Source organism: Syzygium oleosum, unplaced genomic scaffold, assembly GCF_021117445.2.
Source record: "Syzygium oleosum isolate NSW1041296 unplaced genomic scaffold, Sole_v2.1 Sole_v2.01, whole genome shotgun sequence".
NCBI lineage: Eukaryota > Viridiplantae > Streptophyta > Magnoliopsida > Myrtales > Myrtaceae > Syzygium > Syzygium oleosum.
Window position 1 is genome coordinate 28,386,136 of NW_026607485.1, and position 15,766 is coordinate 28,401,901.

At 42.9% G+C, this 15,766-nt stretch overlaps 3 protein-coding genes across 3 annotated transcripts; 2 read left to right on the plus strand and 1 right to left on the minus strand.

Annotated features, from left to right (window-relative positions):
• Positions 1-358: 358 nt before the first annotated feature.
• Positions 359-2,969, plus strand: LOC115692335 (glycosyl hydrolase 5 family protein-like). Its single transcript, XM_030619153.2, has 4 exons — positions 359-819; positions 1,076-1,323; positions 1,492-2,012; positions 2,444-2,969. Exons 1-4 carry the CDS (start codon positions 406-408, stop codon positions 2,866-2,868), a joined length of 1,608 nt encoding a protein of 535 aa, XP_030475013.2. The 5' UTR covers positions 359-405; the 3' UTR covers positions 2,869-2,969.
• A 2,644-nt stretch (positions 2,970-5,613) lies between these two features.
• On the plus strand, positions 5,614-8,285 carry LOC115692346 (glycosyl hydrolase 5 family protein-like). Its single transcript, XM_030619168.2, has 4 exons — positions 5,614-6,215; positions 6,299-6,546; positions 6,823-7,343; positions 7,626-8,285. Exons 1-4 carry the CDS (start codon positions 5,808-5,810, stop codon positions 8,063-8,065), a joined length of 1,617 nt encoding a protein of 538 aa, XP_030475028.2. The 5' UTR covers positions 5,614-5,807; the 3' UTR covers positions 8,066-8,285.
• A 2,392-nt stretch (positions 8,286-10,677) lies between these two features.
• LOC115692336 (cytochrome P450 86B1) lies at positions 10,678-12,702 on the minus strand. Its single transcript, XM_030619154.2, has 2 exons — positions 11,941-12,702; positions 10,678-11,775 (listed from the first exon to the last, which is right to left on the minus strand). The coding sequence occupies exons 1-2, from the start codon at positions 12,657-12,659 to the stop codon at positions 10,893-10,895; spliced, it is 1,602 nt and encodes a 533-aa protein (XP_030475014.2). The 5' UTR covers positions 12,660-12,702; the 3' UTR covers positions 10,678-10,892.
• Positions 12,703-15,766: the final 3,064 nt, after the last annotated feature.

Genomic DNA, 15,766 nt, shown 5'->3' on the forward strand with positions numbered 1-15,766 from the left:
CATTTAATATTTTAAATCGAAACTGTGAAAATCTGGATATAAACAGTTAACCAAACCAACTATCAAACTCCATCCCACCCTATGATTTCTCTCCTTCAAAAATATTTCGAAGTTTTCCTAACTTCCTTCCCTCCATGTTTGATAGTTGTTACTCGTTATTATACCAAATGAATAGCGCATCTTCTTTCAAGATATGGTACGACCCTCGAGTTTTCGATTCTCGAAAACTTTTTGTCTCGACTCTATTCCATACGGTTTATACTGCATTCATGACTACTGGCCAAGTGGATGAATGACACCCTCTATATAAGCACAACTTGACATTGAACAGACTTCATGCACATGATGCACACTCTTTTCTTTTTTCTTTGTAAGGAAGGTTCAAAGAGAGCAAAGACACCCATCATGGAAACGCTTCCAAAGCTGCAGTTCCTTCTCCTAGTTTTGACAATTCTCTTCTTTTCCATGGCCCAACTCAAGCCTGCGGTTGCTCAACAACTCTACGCCGATTCCCGGTGGATCGTCGACGGTGCCGGGAGACGGGCAAAGCTCGCGTGCGTTAACTGGCCGGCGCACCTCCAGCCGCTGCTGGCCGAGGGGCTGAGCAAGCAACCGGCCGACACGATTGCCAAGAAGATTAGAGAAATGGGGTTCAATTGCGTGAGGCTCACATGGCCACTCGAATTGCCTATGAATGAGACACTTGCTTCTCTTACCGTGACCCAATCGTTCCAGAATCTCGGATTGTCGGAATCTCTTGCCGGCATTAAGTCCAACAACCCTTCCCTTATTAATCTTCCTGTAATGGAAGCCTACAAGGTAACATTAGTTTTTGTCTCTTCTAATTGTAAGGACAAACACATTGCTCAATTTGCCTCCTATAGATATGAAATTTTTACTGTGGTACACGATGAGTAATAATCGCTAGAACTAAGTCTTATCATAAGTAATACAACAGCACTAGGATCCGGGGAAGGGATTGTCGAATTTTTATTATGGTACTAGGAATTACATTCATTACTATCAAGGGCATTATGTATTAATGTATGTCCTTTTCTGAAATCTCTTGTTTCAGTCTGTGATGACAAGCCTTAGAAACAACAAAGTGATGGTGATACTCGACAATCATATAACCACGCCGGGTTGGTGTTGCAGTGCAAACGACGGCAATGGCTTTTTCGGTGATAAGTACTTCGACCCACAAGTTTGGATGCAAGGTTTGCATAAGATGGCGACATTGGCTACTGGTTTTAGCAATGTGATTGGCATGAGCTTAAGGAACGAGCTTCGTGGTCCTAGACAAAATGTGGATGATTGGTACAAGTATGTTGCATCACTCGTAATTTATATGTTCAAATTGGAAGTGATTTTTCAGAAACCTATTTGATTGGCATTGGTTGGTAAGAAGTCAATGTGCTCATAAATCTTACGACGTACAATAACAACTGCTAATACTGCATCAGTTTTGATTCGATGGGGTGCTATGTGTAGGTATATGCAACAAGGTGCGGAAACCGTGCACGCGGCAAACCCTAATGTCCTCGTCATCCTCTCCGGCCTCAATTACGACATAGACCTTTCGTTTATCCGGAACAGACCGGTCAACATCTCTTTCACGAAGAAACTGGTTTTCGAGATGCACTGGTACGGGTTCACCAACGGCAACGCATGGCAATCCGGAAACCCGAATGATGTGTGTGGAGCAGTGTCAAACAACGTAATGAGTCGGTCCGTATTCTTGCTGGAGCAAGGATATCCTTTGTTTGTGAGCGAGTTCGGTGCCGATGAAAGAGGAACCAATGTAAATGATAATAGGTACTTCAATTGCTTCATGGCCATGGCCGCTGAATTCGACTGGGACTTTGCATTGTGGACCCTTCAAGGGAGTTACTACTTGAGGCAAGGAGTGGTAGGGATGGAGGAGTTCTACGGATTGTTCAACTATGAATGGTCCGGCATTCGAAACTCGAGCTACCTACATAGAATGTCGGTCCTGCAATTACCCTTCCAAGGTATAAATCTTTCAACTACCAAGTACTTATATACATGAGTCGAGTCCGACAAATTGAGCCACCACATAATCAAGAAATCCTTTGGGATTCATATGGGAGTTCAGTCGAATTCGATGACGGTGATTGCTTCAATGTATGCCAGAATTCCCTACGGGCCATCAAATACTGGCTTGGTAAATCTCATGTTGGCTTTCTTCATTAACGATTCTATATTGAAAAGGGTTTCACATTTTCACTAGTGCCGGACTGAAAAACTGACCATATTAGCGACAAAATTTATGGGCTAACAATAATAGTACCGTTCCTAGCTATGTGAGCGACATCGTGTTTCCACCGACGATGGACTGAATAAATTTTTTCCAATCGTGCTAACACCATATTCATTTTTTTTTCTCGGGCTTCTAATTTCTCAAAATCTTCTTCTGTTGCAGGACCAGGAGGGCAACAAACAGGTGCTCACAAGGTCATATTCCACCCCTTGACTGGCCTATGCATATTGAGGCGATCACCGTCGTTGCCACTCGTGGTGGGTCCATGCATATACTCGGAGCCGTGGAGTTACACGCCACAGGACGCGCTGTGGCTCGTGGGGGCACATCTGTACTTGCAAGCCGTCGAGCTGGGGAGGCCGGCGATCCTGGGCACGATGAGCCCAACAGACACCAGCACGAAATGGGAGATGATATCGGCCTCCAAGATGCACCTGTCGTCCAAGGCCAAAGATGGAAGCACCGTTTGCTTGGACGTGGACCCTCGCAACACCGTGGTGGTCACGGCCTGCAAGTGCTTGAGCAGCGAAAGCTCCTGCGATCCGGCGAGCCAGTGGTTCAAGCTGGTTGACAGAACCCGGCTCTGAAAGAAACAATTTCCAAACTTGGTTAAAAGAAGTATAGAATTTGGTTGGTTTTCTTTTCTTTTTGTTCTATTTGTGTAGTGTATGTGGTGGTTCCCGCTTTATGTGGACCTTGAAAATTTTTTAGAGAAACTGCTGGTTGGTGGGAGTTGGATAGTGACTTGAGGTTGTCCCATTCAGAATTAAACATATAGAGTTTTTCCTATGCTAGTCATGGACTTAGTTTGTCCTCTCTAGACACTGATCTAGGGAGATTCCTAGATATATAGTAGTTTAGACCAGTAGTTGCACTGAGACCACGTTGAGACTCCTCTAGAATGAATCCAAGGAGTTGCCTGAGTAGTAAGAATATGATGAGGAACTTACGCACCCAAGTTGGGAAAGCGCAGCAAAAGTACCATACCTCCGTTGCTAAAATAAAATTCAACGTTTCGTTTCCGAACTTCGCATTTTTTTTTAATCAAGTCCTCGAAGATTTAATTTACTTAAACAAATACTTGAACTTAAGTAAATTTTCTAATCATGTTTTTCCGTCACCAATTAATCCAAGTTATCCGAACTGGTGTGGCAATTGGACAATGTTAGAGGATGACATAGAAAAAAAAAATTCCGTGATGGCTTGTCGATGCAACGAGGCAAAGTTTTGCACGATCGCTTGTCCACGGAGGGAAGTATCGCATTGCCTGTCATTTTCCATGGTAGCTTGTCCTTGAAGGCAAATTTTTTCTCCACATCATACTCCCGCGCGATTCAACAGCCATGTCAACTCGAACCAACAGGAATTGGTGCCGGAGGAATTTGATTTAGAAAATTTACACAAGTTTAAGGACTGAATTGCACGAATTAAATTTTCAGGGTCTAGTTTCGAAAAAAAATAAAAAAGTACACAAGTTCAGGGCAAAGGTGCATCAACCAACTCTTCTGGAGTCGAGAGGGTCTAAATCTATGGTCGAAAGCCCACTGATTAGCATGGTTTTCGCAAAACACAGAGCAAGAAAAGGCCAAAAGGACAAAGTTAATTGAACATGCTCCATGTAATCGAGACCCGTGCTTACATGTTTTGAGGAATGTAAGTCGATCCATTAGAATCTGAGCAACAAGTGGAAGAGAAAAGTCTAAAGCAACTGGTAGGGGAGAATCTGAATATTAGTGAAGAGATACTTCCATGAACAGTGGAAAAGGCCATGGCATAATTTAAGTAGCGACGGCAGATTATATGAGCACTCCAAGCTATTGGGCAAGGTCGTGAATAGTCTTGTTCTCTCAATTTGGTCCTTGATCTTCAATTTTTTTTAATTCGATTTGATCCTTCTCACGCTTTGGGATCGAATCGATTTAGCTCTTTAAGTTAATTTGGATTGGGCCTTTGTGGATGCTTGCTGGGGGCGTGTGGTAATTCTTACCCGTGCATCACACGGGCTTATAATTTATGATTCAAAGCTTTATTTTGAGAGAGATTCAATTTGAAGAGGATACGGCATCGTTAAGGTATAGAAAAGCCACGTCATTGTCCACGTTGGACTTCTTCTTCTTCTTTTTTGTAACTAAAATATGTCGAATTGAAAGATGATTTTGAAGAAATCACCTCCAAGTCTCTATACACGGAGTGGAGCATATGGAGGAGAGAACAGAAACTATTTTATTATCAAGAAAATTCTACACAAGAAACATGCTCGTTTTCTCCACGCCAAGTCCAGGGCAAAAAGTTAAAGATTTCAACAATGCTTTAATGTTTCTCATTGATTCATATTATTTTACGTTTTTGAAGTATTGTGTATGCTTATATTTTAAAATAGATATTGCCATTTTATGCCTCATGTGCTTAACCAGGGGTAAAACCTACGTGATGAGGTTTGTCACTTTAAATGAAATTCTATGTAAATTCTAACAAAGAATTTAATTGATGTGAATACTTATTTTGTTATAATTTTTAATGTATTACTATATTTTTCTTGGAAAAATTTGCCTTGACATTTTAAATAATATAATAAATATAATCTTAGACTCGAGCAAGGGCAAATTAACAATTTAGTTTCAGACATATTGTACATATGTTAATTCAGTCCTAAATTTAGTCTTAAATCTTTACACGAGATTCTAACGTAGTCATTCCAGTCAATTGCTGCTGAAAATCGCCGAAGTGAAGATCTAGTTAGACGTCGTTTTTTAATAAAGTTATCCAAGTCAGAGTGCCATGTAGGACGGCAGCGATGCCGAACGCCACGTCCGCAATTTCTGGCGACAAATGGCTAAAAGAACTACATTGGAATTTTCGCTGAAAGGTTAATGATTCATTATCGAAATTGAATAGTTTATAACTGACCATACAATAGATTTAGGAATGATTTGGTAATTTTTTCCTCCACAGTGGGAGTTTTGTCTCGCTACTTTTCTTCTCTCTTTTTTTTTCGGAGTAAATACGCGGTGGTTTTGAGGCGCAAAACGTGCTTTGTGCGACCTTGACCTCTATGTTTAGAGAATGTCAAATTCATGGCTGTCAGCGACCTTTGATTTTGTCGTTCTTATGTATGAAACTTAACATTGACTTTGTTACCGCAAAGGTCGTTTGAGACTTGGTTTCTCTTCTTCCGTTTCAACCTTTGATCCGATTTTTCCAGCCCTTGACGCAGTCCCTTGTAGGTGTTATGGCAATCGAGCAGTGCAAATTTTACCGAATAATGCGTTAGACTGCAAGTGAGCTTTTAAATATATGTATCATGTTTACAAATCAATACCGGTAAGCGGATATCTGAACAATTTCAAAGCACGTTTTCAAGAAAATTCACTTGGTTTCATGCACTGCTTTAGCTCCGTCACCTATTCTTGGTTCTCTCTCTCTCTCTTTCGCATCATGACTTTGCTTGTTTCTGCTGTATAAGTACGTCAGTTGAATTCTCACTAGTTAGAAAGCAATCATCCGATAGAGAAATCTTGCTACCACCATGAGACGTCCCTCCTACTTGTGTTTCGTCGCTCTCTGGGCTCTGATGGCCTCCCGACATGCCGAGCCCGCAAAGTCTTTGTGGCGTCTTCACACCGATTCGAGGTGGATCGTCGATAAACATGGGCATAGGGTGAAGCTGGCGTGCGTCAACTGGGCGGCGCACCTCGAGCCCATGGTCGCGGAAGGGCTCGACAAGAAACCCATCGACTGGATTTCGAAGCAGATCGCCTCGATGGGATTCAACTGCGTTAGGCTCACGTGGCCGCTCTTCATGGTCACCAACGACTCGCTGGGTTCGATGTCAGTGGCGCAGTCGTTCCGGAATCTTGGGTTGGTTGATTATATTGGAGGCATTCGGCAGAACAATCCGTCTCTTCTGGATGTTTCTCTTCTTTCTGCTTTCAGGGTAAAATTTGCACTTCACATTTTCGCAATTTGTCATAATTGCTCAACACCGGTCAGTGAATTAAATTCGTCTACTTGTTACAGGCGGTTGTTTCGAGCCTGGGAGACAATAATGTGATGGTTATACTAGACAATCACATTAGCAAGCCCGGTTGGTGTTGTGGCAACCTTGACGGTAACGGATTCTTCGGTGACCACTACTTCGACCCGAACCTTTGGATTAAGGGCCTCGCTCGGATGGCCACAATGTTCCACCGCGTCGGTAACGTGGTCGGTATGAGCTTGAGGAATGAGCTCCGTGGTCCTAAAGAAAATTTGCAAGACTGGTTCAGGTACTCGATGTAAATTTTTAGGAAATTTTGTGGATTTAGCTTTAGTACGAAAAATGTTTTCTTCTGAACTGACTCTGTTGCTATTACAGTAGGTTATTATTCAGTTGAAGAACACATGTTGAGCGATGCAAAATGTGGCAAAATATGAGAAATCTAAGGGATAAGTTGATAAACTACCTCGACTAATCATGTTAGGGTTTTGGATCACCGAGAGGTATTCAACCTAATATGATCGTCCCATTTGACGTTAGATTTCGGTCCTAAAATGAACTCCAGGTACATGGAGAGAGGAGCTGAGGTGGTGCATTCGGCAAACCCGCACGTGCTTGTCATAGTCTCCGGCCTCTATTATGACACTAACCTGTGGTTCCTTGGCCACATACCAATGAAGGTGAGCTTCACCAGAAAGCTAGTCTTCGAGCTGCATTGGTATGCATCCTCAAGCGGGACAATATGGAAGGACGGCAATGCCAACGAGCTGTGCAAGGATGCGACGAACAAGGTGATGAGCAAGGCGGGGTTCATACTAAACCAGGGAATGCCGCTCTTCGTGAGCGAATTTGGAGGAGAACTGAGCGGTCAAAATGTGAACGACGATCGGTACTTCAATTGCTTCTTCGGAGTCGCGGCCAAGCTCGATTTCGATTGGGCCTTGTGGACGATCGTGGGCAGCTATTACTTGAGAAAAGGGATCGTAGGGATGGACGAGACGTTTGGGGTGCTGAACAAGGACTTCTCTGGGCCTAGAAATGCTAGCTTCTTGCAAAGGATCTCTGCCCTTCAAGCCCCTTTTCAAGGTATAGTAACACTACACATTCCTAATTTTGTTCAGCTACTTTAGATGGTTCCATCATTTTGTTACATCAATGAATTATCAGCAATCACAGTTCAGGCACGAGATAATCCATCCTCCCCTACAAAAACCCGAGATTTTCTCAGTGATGATATCTATTGAAATCCGAGAGATCAAATCAAACACAATCCCTCTTCAAATGGAACTCGACTAATTGACACTTCGATCATGTCGTAAATCACGTTGTTTCTACATATCCATCTTTCTTATATCCATAACGTCGCAGGTGCATATTCATCAAAGCCTACACACAGAATTCTTTTTCATCCGCTCACGGGTCTCTGCATCCAAAGGAAACAAGAACAGGGACAACTGCAACTGGGCGCGTGCGATGAGTCCGAACCTTGGACCCACACGCGTGGCCACACGGTCCGGATGAGAGGAACGGATATGTGTATGCAAGCGGATCAGCTGGAGAAGCCTGTGAAACTCGGCACGAACTGCGCTGACCACGGGTCTAAATGGAAGACCGTTTCGGAGTCCAAAATGCATTTTTCCTCCAACATTGCCGGTAGTAATGTCACCGTTTGCTTGGACATAGACTTCAGCACTAAGACCATCATCACAAGTCCTTGCAAATGCTTGAGAGAAGATGCTACCTGTGACCCGGCAAGCCAGTGGTTCAAGTTGGTAAACACAACGCGTTCAACGCCGACAAGGCGGTGACCCTTTCCTCTTTCTTTTTCTAGGAGCTCTTAGTTTGCCAGGATTCATTGTTTTCTACTTAATATAGCAGAAAAGGAAGCTTTGAACCTCACAGAATTCTGGCAGTTTTAGGTGCAAATGAATGAGCGATCTGACGAGTAGAGTGCCAAATCTTTCAGGACTTTATTCTGCACATTGACAGTGTGAAGAACTAATTCCGATCACAAGCCGAGTTTATCCAGTGACGCATAGAAGGTTTTGTATCCAAGAATAGATTTAGTTCATATGCAAATTGAAGGAAAACTGTTTCAGGAAAATTATTTTGTAACTTTACGGTGTTTAGATGACAAAATCTAATAGATGTATGGAAAACTTTTTCCATGAACTGAAAATAAAAAGGTTAGATTTGGGAAAAACAATTTCCCATTTTGGCAATGGAGGAAATTAAAAAACTAACCATTTTCCTTTAAAATGATTTTCACGAAAAATATTATCATTCATCGTGAAGCTTTCAATAAAACAAATGCACCCTAAGTCTGAATGGGCATGGGCATCTCAAATGCCATGCCACTTACCAAAGGCATGATGGGGACATTTTCAAGTTTTTCTGTTTTCTTTCTTTCGTTCTTTTTTCATTCTTTTTCTTTCCTATTCATCTTCTTCTTGTGGCATCTTTCTTTTCCTTCCTTTTCTCTTTTTTTTTTTTTAAACTATGCCGGCATGGGTCGCCGGAGCTCACCGGAGTTCACCGGACATTGGGCGAGTGCTTTGCGGCCCTAGCCTAGCCTCGTGGCCATTGTGGTCGCGGGCGAGGCTGGCGTTGCCCAGGACATCGCGGCTCCTCACCCTCGGCCGGCGAGACTTGCCTCGCCTAGATCCGGCTGGCCTCCGATGACTACCACCGGATATCGAGAATCCTCCGGTGCCGTCGGAGTTGCGCTTCCACAATAACATGAATGCGAAGGCGGCGATCCACACCACGGAGAGGAGCATCTTGTGCGAGGACACGAATGTCTGCATCCAGCGTCTGAAATGAAGCCTGTGGTGGTTTAATCTGGCAAGGCCTAGGGTTTCCACCATAGCTAGACGAGCGGGAGTCAATTTTGCCCCCAAAACTCAATGTAACTGCAAAAGGTGAGCTCGATTTAAAGAGAGAGAGCGTCTGCGAATTTAGAGGAGTAGCTGAGTGAGCTCTAACATGGGAGATTGGTTGCGGAAATGGAGATGACCGAGGGCGAGAAGTCGCAATGGTCTGGGCAAGGCCAACCTCACTAGCCACGAACGAGGCCAGGCGATGGCTGCAACCCTCGCCAACGGTCGGGGAACTCCGGTGACCCTCGCCGGCCATGGTAAAAAAAAAAAAAATGAGCAGAGAAGAACAATGAACGAAAAAGAAGACAAAAGAGAAAAAACGAAGAGAAAAAAGAAAACAGAAAAACCCGAAAAATGCCCCATCATGCCTTTGGAAAGTGACATGTGAGATGCATATCCTCGCTCGTGCCCTTATTTGAGACTAATTGACCATTTCAAACATTTGTTTGAGACTAAGCGACCATTTCAAGTTTTAATTTGAGGCAAGGTTCACTTGGAACCCTTTTGAAAAAACAAACCCACTTCGGGTCCTTATTTAAATTTTTTTTTTAATAAATTTACTTGAATGACGACATACATACTTGCCATTGTTTTCCTCTTTTTTCCATTATATGAATTCTTTTCTAAAAAGCAAATACGAAATGGACATCTTACACTATTTTGAATAATTTCAGAGAACATTTGTTCAAAAATTTGAAAGAAGAAAATGAGAGAAGATGAAGTTGGCTGTTTGCAACGATGTTTGGTGATATGTGATAAAAAAAAAATGTACTTAATTTGTCCGTCATCTCAACTGCTCTCCTACACTAATCTAAAAGTGATGATATTCTTAATTAATTGAGTCGTCTTTATGGTTCAGTTTAGGTAGGTCTAATTAACTCGTGTATCAAACTTAACAAACCCAAAGTAACCTAGGTAACATTAATTATAGGCACAAATCTACCTCCTTTATATTCTTCAAAACGACCCAAAATTTGTTATAGAACACATTATTTTCCTATACTAATGTCTCAATTGATTCTCAACTTTGATGCAGGTAAATGAGCAGTTGCGAGATATATCGACACACCAATAGGGTAACCATGTGGGTTAAAGGACTCTCAACTATCGATATTAAGTACCTCTATAATGAATTTCGACAGGGCTAAAATTCATTGACGTAGATCCTTTGCTTCACATGGAACTCCCATGGGTGGCTCATCCTTTCTCAACCACCGATATAAATTTTGGTGCAATTATGGTTGAGAATTGATTAAGATATCAAGAAAATTATTGTGCGGGGTAAAGGATCTTCCTTCAAAATATATAATACATCACATAATATCCTCGTGTTCTACTTCATTTTGAGATAGCCAAGGATGTGATTTGGACTTTTATTATGTCTATCGTCAGCGGAATAATGTATTTATATAAGAATTGTTAGAGTAGTCATACGTATAAGTTGTGATCTTTATGTTAGATGCACATGCACAGATTTGTTTCCCATAAATTATCGATAGAACAAACAATCATGTAATATATATATCATGACACACCATACATACACAAAACACAACCACTTCTTGAAAGATTAGTTTGCCAACTCCTTTTACTATTTTTACGACATGAGCAGATAGTAATCAGCGAACCATGAGTTGAGGAGTGTTTCTTCATGCATGTCTTTGAGCTGCTATATACCGAATACAGCCCTCATCACCAACTCTGGCCTCTACTAGATTTACCCTTCAACGCCACGAGCACACACCGGAATCGTTACTCAGAACTTCCTGGCCACCCTCGGCCGGAGAGTCACCGGCAGCCCGTGCTTCATGTAGAGGGTGGTGGTGACCTTGGGCACCGCCTTGTGGCCCTCTGCCACCACCACTGAATACCTCCACAGCACTGATGCCGCGACCATCTTCATCTGCATGTACGCAAACTTCTTCCCCACGCACAGCCTCGGGCCGGCATTGAACACCGCGTACTTGAACTGGCTCTCGCTCACCATCCGCTGCCCGTCCTCCCTCAACCACCTCTCCGGCCTGAACTCCTCGCAATCCCTCCCCCACAGCGACTCCATACGGGCCATCGAGAATAGGCAGTACATGACTCGGTCACCCCGCTTCAGCTCGGTGCCGTTGGGAAGCACGTCATCGTCTAGGACCTCCTTCAACTCCATTGGGACTGCCGGGTACAGCCTCAGGGACTCTGATAGTGCGGCCTGCAAATACACCATGTCCATCAACTCCTCCGGTGTGAATACCACGTCCTGATGCGCTTCCGGACCCACCGGAGGGCGTCTCCGTACAATAATCTGATGGATCTCGCTGAGGACTTTAGCTTCTACTTCCGGGTGCTTGTCTATCAACCAGAAGAACCACACCAACGCAACGGAGCTCGTGTCGCGGCCGGCTAAGATGAAGCTCACACAGAAATCCCTGAGGAACTTGTCGGAGAAGTTGTGGTTCTTGTCCTTCATGAGCAGGGACAGGAGGTCGGACCGGTCACTCAAGCTCCCAAGCTTGCTCAGCTCCATCCAGCGGTCCGACACCGTCTTGTCGGCAAACTCGTGTACGATTTTTAGAGCTTCCTTGAGCCTCCTCTCGCTCCCAAGCGAGAGATACCTCATGGGCTTCCACACGAAAGGGGGTACCAAGAACCTAAACAGAGAATACTTTTTGTGTCAGTTACTTTATGGAGAAATAAAGCGATAGCCGCTTTTTGAAATGACAATGTTTTACGTTAAACATATTATGTATTTTTCAAGTGACAGGTCTAAATCAATCACAAAGTGATTCAACTGCAATATAAGATACGTCCTCAACCTGAACAGCGTTAGCTCGGTGGCCTCCTCGAACGCCTTAGCAAACGGCACCTCGGGCAGATCAACGGTCAGGCAGCCCGGGTCAACACCGAAGGCGGCGGTGCAGATGTTGTCGAACGTGAAACGGAGGAGTACGTCCTGGAGTTCAAGCGGCGGCTTATCATTTCCTGGGGCGGCGGCCCTTGCCTCTAGAAGCTTGAGGAGCTTGTGGTGGACGAGCTCCCGCATGGTGTCGTACGAGTGCCGCACGAAGTGCGGGGAGTGCATCTCTGAAGTAGCAAGCCGCCGCTGCTCCTTCCATTCAGCATCGTCCGCGTTGAAGATCCCGCCGCCGAGCAATTCGCGGAACCTCTCCCGGAAATACTTGCCCTTTGGGTAATTACTGAACCGGGTCCGGAGCATGTGCTCGAGGTTGGCGGGGTCGACCGTGATGATCCCCCGGAGGCCACCCAAGGCCACGCCGCGGTACCAGAACGTGCCCCCGGCTTTCACCAGGGCCCTGGTCAGCCAGTTGTAGAGCTCGTCCTGGGAGAACGGAAGAGACGGGACGATCCCGAGGACCGGCCACAGCATCGGGCCGTTCTTGTTCCTCAGCCTCTCGGCGATGCACGAGAATACGAAGTAGCCCAAGAAAGCGATGGCCACGTCCCAAAGAGATACGTGATGTGCATGGGATCGGAGCCACTCCATTGCGGAGTAAATGAGTGTTCTTGCGGTCATCGTCTGATGTTATGCGATGCAACCTCTTGCCTATGTACTCAGCTGGATCGCTTATTTATACAACTGAACTGCAAATCAGAGAAATTAATGGAGAGGTTGGAGCTGGGCCCCAAAAACTATATTTGGGAGGAGAAAATGGAAGAATCAAGAAGGTGAATAGAGGAATTAATTAGGGATAAGCATCGGTAGGTGCATCAAGATTAAAGCCGCTTAATTCATGGCGGAACATTGGTTTTTATGCACGGTTGGAGAACCGAGGTGGCAAGAAATGCTCTCTTTCCCCTAAGTTTCCTGGATTTTGTTTCTTGTTGGGTGGAAAATTGTCTTTCTTATGAATATTTGAGTGATCTAGATGTTACAAAAATGATAAAATTATAAAATGCACAACCACTTTATAAAACGGTTTTATCCGCCTTTAATTTGATGGTTAATGAGAGAGCGTAAACAACATGATCGACGATGAGTATATAATATATTCATGGATATACTTATATGTCATATGTGACTAGATCATCTGGAATTATTGCGGGTTGTTTGGCACGAAGTGAGGGGCGAATTGGGTAGGAGACGTCTAGATAAGGATGAGATCATTATGACTTTGTGGTATTTCTGACACAGGAAGATTAAAGAAGAATTCCTCGGAATGTTCATATAAGTGAATAACAAGGAGAGCAACTATTTGTGGAGTTCCATGTCATAATTGCGAAGGGACAGCACTGAAGTGAGTCAACTGCCAAGTTCGGTCAGTGTGACCCACGTTATCTATGCTTGATTTGTAAATTTTGGGGATATGTTCACTAGATATTCTAAGATTTATCACCAAAATATAATTGAGTCCTAAAACTTATAAAAAGTACAATTAAATTCTAAAACTTATCAAATTAATTCAATCGAGTCCTAAAGTTAATACCGTCCAATTTGACTAATGAAAAATACTGATGTGACTTTTATTATTATTTTTTATATCCTACGTGGCAATGACGTAGCTTTTCTTTTCATTATTTTAATATTAATTTTATTTAAATTAAATTTTAAAAAAAGCTTTAAAAAAAAAAACACACGAGGAGGAGGACAATCGGGGAGGGAGGGCTTGCCCTCCCCGCCGCCGCCGCCGAGCCCTGGCGACCCTCGCCAAAGGCAGGCGAGGGCCTGCAGGCCCTCCCCCAGATCAGGCGAGGGTCGCTGGCCCTTGCCCAGACCTGGCCGAGGGTCGCCAATGGCGGCCGACCCCCGCCAGATCTGGGGGAGCGCCGCCACTGGCCGGGGTCAGCTACCACTGGCGACCCTTACCCAATCTAGGAGAGGGCCGCGACCCCTCGCCTGGCATCCCCCCACCCTTGCCGGCCCCTCCGGGCGATGGTGGGGCAGCGACGGCAGCGAGGAGGGCAAGCCCTCCCTCCCTACCTGTCCCCTTCCTTTTTAAAAAGAAAAAATCTTTTTTAAAAATTTTAATTTAAATAAAAATAATATTAAAAAATCAAATTTTGGCCAAAACGACGTCGTTTTAGCCACGTCACCGCCACGTGGGAGAGAGAAAATATTAAAATAATCCACGTCAGTGTTTTCCGTTAGTAAGTTTGACGATGTTAAATTTAGGACTCATTTGAATCAATTTAACAAGTTTTAAGATTTGATTACACTTTTTGCAAGTTTTAGGATTCAATTGCACTTTGATGACAAGTTTTAGGACTTCTAGTGAACATATCCCAATTCTGGGTTTTTCTAATGATGATTATACATGATTTTTTTTTCTAATGATGATTATACATGATTTATACATGATTATTAGCAATGTTAGCATGATGAATATTGTGAGCTATTCGGAAGACAACATGAAAACCTGCCGATGGTTGATCTGGTGTCGACATACCAATTGAACCGACTTTGCCCTAGATAGGCTCAGCCTAAGGTGAGTCAAATCGACCCCGCCGTGGCCCAAAGATGAGTCGGAACACCCTGTCCTTGTCCGGTCCATGGTGAGCCAACCAACTCGAGGTTTGGCTTCCAATTTTTGCGGTCGGTCGCCGTTGTTTAAGTATAAATTTTACGATAGTTTTAATTGTCACTGTGTTAAAATTTCTTTTGAAAATCGAAATCATTCTTTGCTTTGCCGAAATAATGATAGAAAATTTTCAAATAATTTAGTTGCCAGTTTGCTAGAGTAATTCTATGATTTCCGCATAGGACAATTAGATAAAATCTAACCTAAATTATATATCGAAGGAATTGTACAAAAGCTAAATCGAACTTAAAGTCGGATTGGCTTTACAGTCCAAATGTGCAACACAAGACCCTATGCCTTGCGCATACTCTTACTTTAAAGCATCGTTTGTTTCGTAGAAAATGAATGATTTAGAAAATATTTTTCGAAAAAAATGATCGCTTGTATGCTTGAAATATTTAATCAATAAAAAATATTTTCATTATTGATAATAATTTGTGTCTAAACATTTTTGTGGATGATGAAAATATTTTTCGTTCATTCGTTTTTATGAGCAATATAAGCAATAGTTTTTTGGGAAATATTTTTCAAATTATTAATTTTTCGTGAAATAAACGAATCGTAAATGAAGAATTACTATGAGAATCATAAATGTTTCATAAAAATTATATTCGATTTTCCAAACCCAATATTATAGGTACAGGTAAAAAAGATTGTTTGCATCCTTCGTGATGATTTACAAGCCCAAATAAGCCATTTAACGAGGCTCACTTCGTCATTGCAAAACATACATCCGTACATCATTTAATAAGAATCTATCGCTTTTCCTTGGCAAGGTTGGTGTCGGTTGTCGCGAACTCGCGATCTTCATTGTAAACATCATATGGACAAAGATGTACAACAACGCAAAAGAGACGATGAGCCTTAAGAGAAATGATAATGACACAAATGATTTATAAACTTTAACTCAATATGTAATGTGGCCCTTAAACTTAACCCCAATATGCAATGTGGTCCATGAACTTTAAATTTATTCAATTCGGTTATTGAATTTTCTGTACATATTCAATTTAATCCTTGAACTATATTAAAATATTTAATGTTGTCCATGAAGTTGAATTAATGAAATAACAATATTAAAAGTTAATGAATCACATTAAACAAA

What these genes read in the sequence shown, in the direction of transcription:
- LOC115692335 (XM_030619153.2), top strand. Translation starts at nt 406, where the DNA reads ATGGAAACGCTTCCAAAGCTGCAGTTCCTTCTCCTAGTTTTGACAATT. An exon ending in AATGTGGATGATTGGTACAA is followed by an intron (nt 1,324 to 1,491) that starts GTATGTTGCATC and finishes TGCTATGTGTAG; the next exon opens with GTATATGCAACAAGGTGCGG. An exon ending in CCTGCAATTACCCTTCCAAG is followed by an intron (nt 2,013 to 2,443) that starts GTATAAATCTTT and finishes CTTCTGTTGCAG; the next exon opens with GACCAGGAGGGCAACAAACA.
- LOC115692346 (XM_030619168.2), top strand. Translation starts at nt 5,808, where the DNA reads ATGAGACGTCCCTCCTACTTGTGTTTCGTCGCTCTCTGGGCTCTGATG. An exon ending in AATTTGCAAGACTGGTTCAG is followed by an intron (nt 6,547 to 6,822) that starts GTACTCGATGTA and finishes AATGAACTCCAG; the next exon opens with GTACATGGAGAGAGGAGCTG. An exon ending in CCTTCAAGCCCCTTTTCAAG is followed by an intron (nt 7,344 to 7,625) that starts GTATAGTAACAC and finishes ATAACGTCGCAG; the next exon opens with GTGCATATTCATCAAAGCCT.
- LOC115692336 (XM_030619154.2), bottom strand. Translation starts at nt 12,659, where the DNA reads ATGACCGCAAGAACACTCATTTACTCCGCAATGGAGTGGCTCCGATCC. An exon ending in ACCGAGCTAACGCTGTTCAG is followed by an intron (nt 11,776 to 11,940) that starts GTTGAGGACGTA and finishes TTCTCTGTTTAG; the next exon opens with GTTCTTGGTACCCCCTTTCG.